This window comes from Vespula pensylvanica, chromosome 1 (genome assembly GCF_014466175.1).
Source record: "Vespula pensylvanica isolate Volc-1 chromosome 1, ASM1446617v1, whole genome shotgun sequence".
In the NCBI taxonomy this organism is placed as follows: domain Eukaryota; kingdom Metazoa; phylum Arthropoda; class Insecta; order Hymenoptera; family Vespidae; genus Vespula; species Vespula pensylvanica.
In genome coordinates this window covers 7,886,023-7,896,166 of record NC_057685.1, presented here as the reverse complement: position 1 = coordinate 7,896,166, position 10,144 = coordinate 7,886,023, and the positions used below count along the sequence as shown (strand labels likewise).

At 29.5% G+C, this 10,144-nt stretch overlaps 2 protein-coding genes across 2 annotated transcripts in view; both read left to right on the top strand.

The window, feature by feature from the left end:
- The window catches only part of LOC122631718 (prolyl 4-hydroxylase subunit alpha-2), a 286,954-nt gene that overhangs the window by 65,272 nt on the left and 211,538 nt on the right, over positions 1-10,144 (top strand). The gene's annotated exons all lie outside the window — the stretch shown is intronic.
- LOC122631763 (von Hippel-Lindau disease tumor suppressor) lies at positions 5,856-8,665 on the top strand. The gene is made up of 2 exons (XM_043817839.1): positions 5,856-6,144; positions 7,546-8,665. The coding sequence occupies exons 1-2, from the start codon at positions 5,927-5,929 to the stop codon at positions 7,814-7,816; spliced, it is 489 nt and encodes a 162-aa protein (XP_043673774.1). The 5' UTR covers positions 5,856-5,926; the 3' UTR covers positions 7,817-8,665.

The window sequence follows — 10,144 nt, the reverse complement described above, 5'->3', positions numbered from 1 at the left end:
GAGAGAGAGAGAGAGAGAGAGAGAGAGAGAGAGAGAGAGAGAGAGAGAGGTCGTAAGTAATAGAATAAAAGAGAGCAAGGTTAGCGTCTACACTTATGTTACTTTTCGTACAAGTCATTTTCTCTTGATCGTAAAACAAGTAGGTGACAGAAGGAACGTTGACAGTAGGACAGTCGATAAGTTCTCCTGCTTAGGATTTTGCGCAATTCAATTCAACTCAACTCGGCTTGGCTCGTCGTGTTCAAACCTTAATCGTTGTAAGTATATCTTCTTTTGACATTTACGGTGTCTAATGTTAGCTCGTTAAATCGTTGATTTTGCGCCATTGAATCAATGATGAAAAATACTTTCGCCAATTAATTGCATCAAACTTATGTAATATATATATATATATATATATATATAATTATATTATTATATATATATATTTATATATATATATGTATATATATATATAGCTCAACAATCGACCTATCTTCGTCAATTGATTACACGATATTATAAAGTCAATTTAATTGTTTCTATCTACCTTACAACTGTTATTTATTTCTTTCGTCAGAAAGGCCATACCAATATTCCTTTTCATCTTTCCGCGAATTTAATTATCTTGGAAGACGTTAGAAACATTTCAGATCGATAATGATCTTTTTCTACGTACTTACTTTTACTTCGTTCCCTTTGAGAATTCCCTTGATTTATTTTTAACTTTCTTTTCTTATTTTTCTAGCTATACTTCTCTTCTTCTTCTTCTGTCTTTTTCTTTTTTTTTTTTTTGTTCTTTCTTTCTTTTTTTTCTGGTCTCACTTCATTCACTTGAGAAATTCAATTTGACCTATATGTACAATCTCATTTAAGATTCTTAGAATAGTATAATTGAAAGTTGAATACTTTAAACGTTAAATAAAGGAAAACATGTAAAAATTTAATAATGAATCTTGTATTATTTTAATCGAAGATTTGAATGAAACGATATTAAAACAGAGCTTTAATCATTTCGAACGATACTTAATGTTTAATTCAAATTTATAGTTTTCAACAATCGATTTCGTTTGAAAGTTATTTTCTCCGAAGAGAGATTGACATATCACGTGTACGAGTAAATACATGTGAAAAAATCGATAATGATCCTCTTTGTCGATCGTTCTTTCCCAATATATCTCGTTTATTTAAAGTCTTTTAAAATATTATTATTGGAACGTACTTTCATATATATATATATATATATATATATATATATATAGTTCTCCAGTTGTGGTCAGGCATTCCTATATTTGAAGTTTTATATCGGAATAAGAAATAAAAGTTCGAAATAGGAATAGGAAAGGTTGAATATCTTCTATTCCAACAAATAAACGTGAATTTCGCTTGGCGATACGAATCGATCGAATGAATAAGAACTTTATTTGTAGAGAGAACGTTTCTCTCTCTTTTTCTCTCTCTCTCTCTCTCTCTCTATTTTCATCCTTTTCTATGGCCTTTTCCCAAGAGAACTCGCGAAGGCAAATTACAGGTGACCGTCGATACTATAAAGCGACAGACGGCACAGTAAGGGGCAATTTAGATGGCACGAGAGTCGAAATCGCTTCTCGATTCCATCGCTATCGGCTTTCTAAGTGCCTCTAATCCATCCTAGGATCGCTCGGTGAGCCAACAAAAAGTGGATGATGAACGATGATGCGCCTTCGTCGCCCGCCTGCGACTAACCTCCTTCAATGGCGTAGAAATACTCTTTGATTTTCTTGATTACTTAGACTTTGATTTTAGTTTAGATTAGAACGTGCGGGCGAGATTAACCTTTCTTTCTAAGTAACGATAAAGATTGATTAGACGTTCGTTTAAATTGATTGGAAAAGTAATACGATCGATGATTCTATTTTTTTACATTTATTATTTCTTTTTCTTTTTTTCTGGTGCATCGTATTATAAAAAGTCATGCATCGATGTCGATGAAATTTGTTTAATTATTGATTATTCTCTCTCTCTCTCTCTTTCCTTTAATTTTTTTCTTTTCTTTATTTTTTCTTCGTTTTTGGTTTATTTGATATTCTAAAGAGATACTTATCGATACTACGCCTTTGCATGCAAAATAAGTTAATAATAGGAACGAATCGATAAACCTCCCGATTTCCGTGCGTGTCTGGAGTCGGTCACGTTTGATTTTTACGAAGGATGTCACAATGAGAAGAACGAACGAGGAAGTTCTAATCTCACGTTTGTTTTTTACGAGAAACTTCACAGAGGTCGAAAAGAGAAGGAGGAAGTTTCCATGCACGCGAAGTTTCTTGTTAAATGTAATTCGTTTGAACTTTGAAGAAGACTTCGTGCATTTCTCCATTTTGTCCAATTATTTATTTTTCTTACTTTTTATTCGACAGTTACTAAATCGGAAATTTCCAATAATTATTATCACTACTGATACTGGCATGATGGCAAAATTTTTAATCAAATGAAGTCAAGTTAAGTTTAATAAAAAATTAGATGCCCGAATGGAAGTCGTTAATCCTCTCGTAGCTTTACTGCTTTCTTTTCTTCCTGTAGAGTAAAATTTATATAACGTTGAACGAGCAAGCTTTACTTCGTAAAACAATTTTCATTTGGAATCAAATAAAGATGGACATTTTCTATTAAGTAATTTTTTAAAATAGATGTAAGTTTGGAGGTCAGGAGTAAAAAAATTTTTCCATAATAATTAATATATTCCATTAATAAATATATTTTTTTCTTTTCAAATTTGTCGTTAATCGCTACTAGACCTACGACGCATACATAGACGCACATAAACATTAACAATAATACTCGATGTTTTATCGTTATAATATCATCTAGCATGGAAATGAAAAAACTGTATTATCTATAAATAAGTATAAAATCGATAAACGGGATAAAAACAAATAATTCTCGCAAAACTTTATAGTTATTGTATAGATTTTGTTGATTTTGATTATTGAAACTATGACAAAATAAGAAACAAATCTATCACTTAACAATAACAAATTTAATAAGATCGCGATATTGAAAAATAGGCAATCGCAAATTACAATAAGCAAACTCTTCGATCGTGAAGAAACGATAGATCAGATAAGTTGCGTCGGTTGGAGGTGAAAAAGAAAGAATGTAGTGAAAAGAAGAAAAATGAAATAAAATTTGCAAAATACAAATATATCGATGCGTTATTTCAAAGTCACATAAAGTTCTCGAGGCTTAACGATTTATTTTAAGATCAAATCGTCGATCGTTACTTTCGTTTCGAAGTAACGAAAACGAGAATTGCGGACGTTATTCCCTTGAGGATCGAATGCAGAGTTGGGGTCATCGTGCGTCAGAGTCGGAATTAGCGATGACAGGAAAAGCAAGATTTATGTTTCTCGAGGAGGGGCAATAAGAAGTTATTCCGTATATCTTTGGAGATTTATCGCGGCCACTCTTTCTCGCGGTGGCTGCGAACTTTCCGCGAAGGTTGGAACTTTTATCCTTGTCTGAATTCGAAGATTATAGCTATATATTACGAAGATAATCATGACTCTTCAGGTCTCTTCTCAGTTATCACGATCATTCTATATTATTTCTGACGTATTTTATACGCCATTTTTACGTTAATCATAAAAGTTATTTAAAATAAGGAATATATAATATTAACGATTCTTCTTGAATTTAATTTGACGTTTTATATTATTTTCATATCATTTCTAAATTATTCTTATTTTTATTTTATTACTTATTTATATTAATATTTTAAATTATTTCTATATTATTTTTTATTATATTAAAATTACGATCGTGGTTACGTTCGTGCATTTGACCATCTATAACTTTAAAAGTCATATCTCATCATATATATATATATATATATACGCATATATATATTTATATTATTCAAATCTTATTCCATTTTCTTCTTATAAAAGAGAAAAGGTTAAACGCACGCACGCGCGCACGCGCGCACATTCGATCGAGTCGAAAAATGTTAAATCTGCATTTTCTAGAGTTTGTTGTGCGGAAACGGCTCGTTGGATCAAATCGTACCAATTGAAACATTTGTTACGAATGACGAGAATTATCTATCTCAAAATTAATCAAATTTTCTAGGAATACATTTTCCCATAAGAATGTTAGAAGTGTTTAATTGTTAATTTATATACGTTATATACGAAGATTATCACAATTGATATAATAATATATACCAATAATATCATTATTCTAATACGTTAAATTTTAAACTTTATATCATACATTTGTGGTGTACTGCAACTGGTCGAAGTTTATCTTCTTTTAGTCGTGAACTTTTCGAGTTACGAAGGTCAATGTAATTTTTTTTCTTCTTCTTTTTTTCTTCCGTCTATATCTAAATATAAATCTTTTAGCATATTTATATATTGAATTTATATATTATATAATGTATTCGTACAGCATGGAGTATTATTTGCGATACAGTATGAATCTATTGGTCAGTTGTTAAGATGCCGATTATCTCGTAAACGATGCATTGTAACAATTTTTTACCGAATACAATTTTGATTGCTACTGTGTAAATATGCCAAAAAAGTTATAAGTATCCATTAAAAAGAAAAAAGAAAAAAAAAAAGAAACTAGGTTGACCTTCGTAACTCTAAAAGGAATTATACGAATAAAAAAAGAAAAGATCTATTTACATGTACTTTGTATTTAACTCGAAGTCGTCCGAACTTCTCTCATTAAATTTTCATGTTAGTTCAACCAATCGCGAGATACCTGTTTTTGCTCGAACGTTTCTGTATCCCATGTATATATAATTTCTTTCTACGATAAAACTTATATCACAGACAGATTAAATAAAATATCATAGTTGGAAATAGTTCGGTAGCGATTATTAAAATAACTCCGTATTATATTTCTTTCACGATGGATCAGTGATCAAGATCGCTGTTGAAAATAAACGATATCGATGTTGAACGATAGTATTACAAGAGAGATCAAAAATTTCGATGTTTGCGTGAACGTTAAAGATAATCGTGGTTATAATGTAAATAGCGTTTACAGCATAATTCGATGCTCATTGTGGTCACGCGTCGATAGATGGTCGATCGTTAATTCCTGTTGGTTTGGCAATTTGATCAAGTGAATTGTTTATAAAGATCACAAGTTTCTCTTCGTTTTCCTTCTATCTCCGTGTACTATGTAAATCGGATTGGTTTCGCTAATACAAATAATGCATTTCGAATAAACTCGAAAATTTCAAATTTACATCCACCGGATAACGCGTAAAACTTTGTTAGATCGTTAAAGAAACGATTTAGTACACGAATGGTCTATCGTTATGAGATCGTTGCATATGCAATTATTATATTATAATAAACGAAATACAGTATGTACTTACGTTCATAATTGTGTCGCACGTATCAAACCATTGTGAGATAATAGAAACGACCATTCGTTAATCATATCGAGTAAACTGGATTTAATTACCAAGTTAATTTCGTTTGCCCCGATTAACAATAAACTCTCTTGTAACACGAGACACGCTATGTAAACCGTATTATTCTATGCATCGTGCTCCAACTTACGAATATTTTATTCATCCTTCAATCATCCATTCTCGCACGCGTTGTTCGATAATAATGGAGTATATAATATCCAAATTTTTGTTTTACTGCGATACTAACTTAAGACAAATAAACCTTTTTAATGCAACAAGTAAATGTGAGAATGGAAAACTTAAGTTACATATTGTTTGTAATTAACATAAGGCTTCTTCGATTTCATTTTCAGTCATCGAAAATCGTACCAAGAAAGGACGTGAAAGAAAAAGAGAGAAAGAGAAAAATAAAGAGAGAGAGAGAGAGAGAGCGAGAGAGGGAGAGACAGACAGAAAGAGAAAGAGAAAGAGAAAGAGAAAGAGAAAGAGAGGAAAGAGAAGTAAAAGAGAAGAAAAAGAAGTTTGTAAAAAAAAATGGCTGAAAACGAAGTACCTTTTTTACGTTCACTCGACAACAACCAAATATCATTCGTTAGATTTACGAACTGTACAACACGCAACGTTGCTCTATATTGGATCGATTATCAAGGTCAAGCCATCAATTATGGCACTTTATATCCAGGTAGTTATGTAGACATCGATACTTTTGTAACACATCCTTGGATCTTCGTGGATGATGAAACGAAAGAAAGGTGAGAATATTTTCACGAATCGCCATGTTCTTTCTCTTCTGTAAACATGATTAAAATTGTACGTTCGATTTTCCTATCCGATTTTCATTCGTCCATTTCGATTAAAGCGATACGAAAATAATTGGCACGCGATAATCAAGAATGATTTATATTTGCTTTAATTCGTTTGAAACGTTGTGCATTTAAATTTAGATCGGAGGAAGTTCGTTCAATACCATTTTCAGATTCGTTTAATTTACATTGCAATTCGCTTACGTTTTGCGATTGATTTTCTTTCTTTTTTTTTTCTTCAAACGTATTCAATTTCAAAAATGATCGACGATTATCGATAATGAATTGGTAGATGAAAGAATATTCATGTTAATTGGTATATGAGGTTTTCGATAATCGAATCGATATTATTACGAACAAATATTCGTAAAAGTTAATTATAATTTGATTGATGCGGGATATATCAAATTCGTGTTACTTTATTATAAAGTAATCGTACATTAATCAAGTAATAAATTCTTTATGGTGAGAATTTTCTTTTCATGCGGTCGAGTTTCTTCTTTTTCGTTGCGCTTTATTTATATTATTTATTCGTGATTATGTTAAAACGAATCGTCGTTTTGTGTGATAATGATATTTGTATGTAAAGAAAATCGAACTACATTTAATAATATCAAGAGAAAGAAATAATAAATATAATATTTTGAATAAATATAATATTTTGATCGTTTAAAGTAGATGATAGTTTTCGATGATTTATTTATTATTTTATAATAATTACGTCATAACGATATTAACAATATTTAACGTTTAAAGCGAGAACCATCCTTCTCTTTTTATTTCAATTGTCAGATAATTTTATGAATTAATCGTTAAATTCGTTTTGTTAAATTTATTCGCGTGAAAGTTAAATCATGTTAAAGAGATGGAAAATTGATAATTCGAATTTTTCACTGTTTCGTTGTTTTTCATCTTCGCTAAACGCAAACATCATTATCACGCGGATGACACGTCTCTCTAGAATAATCATGAACGGATAGCACATCTCTTATGGAATGAGAATGAAATGAAAATTCTTCATCATAGAGAATATCATGGTTCTTGCAAAAGTCTTCACACGCGAACGTAAAATTTGATTTGTAAAATGTTATGAGGATTTTAAAAAGTATAACGAGTTGAACAGTCGCGATGATAAAACAACGACGTTATATTATTTTCGTGAATTTTGTTACATAATAATAATAATAATAATAATAATAATAATAATAACAATAACAATAATAATAATAATAATAATAATAATTTCTTAGAAATAGAATAAAAAAAAGGAAAAAGCCAACAAAAAAGGAAGCAGTGTTTATTTACTGTTATCTCTTTAGGATTATTTTGGAAAGAGCAAACGTTTTGCAGGTTTTTGGTGAACCAGAGAGACGTATTTTTTCCCGAGCCATGGTTGGAAAAATATTTGAACTCAAGGATGCAGTATGTTCCCCATAAGATCGACCGAACGATAGCCAAAATTATGATACCGATGTACACGCTTCTTGAATTGTCATTAAGAGCGATTAAAAATTCTCTTAAATATAAGGAGCAAGTTTACAAACTCGACATTCCGAGGAGTCTTCAATACGAGCTTGCTACAAGGCTACCGAGTAAAAACAATAATCAAGAGGATTCGTAATATTTTTTGGATATCCATGGACCAGCAGACCATCTACGTCTCGATGGTACATTCGTTTTGAGTCCAACCGTTCGATAAGTTCACTTTTTCTTTTTCTTTTTTTTTTTTTTTTAATCTTTTCATTCTTCTCTTTTCTTTTTTTTTTTTTTTCTTTTAATTTCAAAACGCTCGGTTACATTTTTCCCTATCGTTCTCTCCGATCTAATGTCTTTACACTTTTAGTAAACTGTGGATTTTTGTCCTTTTATTAAAAAAAAAATTTGTGAAAAGCACCTCACTTGACAATTTTTTTAAGGATCGTTCTACTCGACGTATGGTTACTATTATTACTATTCCTCTTTCATATCGATTTTTCTATTACTTTTTATTTCGATAGCTTGTAACGAGAGGATTCGAATTTTCAGCATTACATTGATACTATGTAAAACCGAGTTTCAAATTTTTTTTCCAGTACGTCTCATTTTGAAGAGGAATGTGAACAATGAAAAATTGAAAAAGTGAGGAGAGATCGTATATTCAGGGAAAAATGTGAAGCGAATGCTTATCATTGTACAGACGGTAAAGAATTTGATATCTAAATGTATTATTTTTTCTTTTTGAATATTAAAATAGACGTATCAATTTTAAGTTTAAAATTTAACTATTAAGTCTTAGTATATCTTATCGAAAATAGTCATAGAATATATATATACATATATATATGTATGTATGTATGTACATATGACTGAGATCGATCAAATCGCGCCCGTTACCTACTTGTTGTTTATAAGTCATTATTTTTTAACTTAATCGTTAATTAATTATACATTTTTTTATTTCGAGATTGTTTCTCAAAGTGTATGTATGCATGTATGTACGTACGTACGTATTTATACTATTTACCATATAATTAGTATATAATATCTAATAGAAAAGAAATAGATCAAAATACCAATTTCGTACTAACGTATATATATATTAATATTATAAATATATTACAACATTGCTATCTCTATAGGGAATAATAATTTTAAAATCACATGAATAAAGGAGAAGATCGAACGAGAGATATCAAATAATCAGATTTATTGATCAAAATTGTATTTCGTCTGTTAAGATAATCGTATTAAAAACACATTAACTAATTCAATCAATCAATCAATCGATTATTATTATTATTATTATTATTATTATTATTATTATTAAATGATTTCGAATGTTAGTAAGTTTTCGTAAAGCGGACAATTATCGTCCCACAAATATTTTAAGAAAAATGATTTATCCGATAGAATATTATTTTGAATTTGTTCGATATTTCTCGCAATAGTTTTTTAAAGGATAATGTCGATCGAAGTATATTGAAATATCTTTAGAATATTTTAACATTCATTTCGAACGTAATATAAATAATGTTAATTTCTGATAAGAATTATAAACAATTTCGATCTCGTTAGATCGCTTTAGAAATAATCATTCATAGTTTAAGTAGCGTTTATAAGTTCTAATCGATTATTTCATCATTTAATGTTAATTCTCAAGTTTCATTGTACTTTTGAACAGTTTGGTAATTAAGTAATCGTCGTAATCATCACGGAAATTTAAAGCAAATTCGAAGTTTAGAGGTCTTTTGAAAGATATGAGATTGTGTTATGATGATAAACCAACTTCGTTATCGCAATTCGTGTGAAATTACGAAGTTATTAAGCCGATCTGCCCGACTATTTTCATGCTCTATTTATCTTTTTTTCTTTCTTTTTTTTTCTATTTTCTTTTAATAACTTTCTATGGAAAATTAAAATATATAATTTTGTAGACGTATATTTTAATAACTTATTAACTAAATTGATCGAAAAATTATTATAAGATATTCTGCATTTATTTCATGTAATCGAAAGGGTATATCAGGTATATTGGATATTACATAGTAGAAATTAGTTAGAAAGTAGTTTTGACTGCTATATACGATTTATATGATTACATATACTATACATTTATTTTTACATTAGTTTATTCGTATAATTATATATTAACTATTAGTTTCTTTATATTTCTATCGTGCGTCAACGTATACGTACAAACATAGATATGTAAGTATATGTACGTGGTTAGCAATCTAGACGATAATTTAAAATGATTTTTCTTTTTCTGTTCTTTTTTCTTTTTTTATACTTTGTCCAACATTTTATTTTCGTGTGCGTATATGTAAGTTTTTTTGAAGAAATAATAAATGTTTCTCAATGACATTATAATCAAAATGGTAATGTTTTTTTTGTATTGAAAACAATATTTCGAACAATTGTTTATACAAGGGATGAAAAACGATTATAACATATTCCACTTGTATATGAT

What these genes read in the sequence shown, in the direction of transcription:
- LOC122631763 (XM_043817839.1), top strand. Translation starts at nt 5,927, where the DNA reads ATGGCTGAAAACGAAGTACCTTTTTTACGTTCACTCGACAACAACCAA. An exon ending in GATGATGAAACGAAAGAAAG is followed by an intron (nt 6,145 to 7,545) that starts GTGAGAATATTT and finishes AACGTTTTGCAG; the next exon opens with GTTTTTGGTGAACCAGAGAG.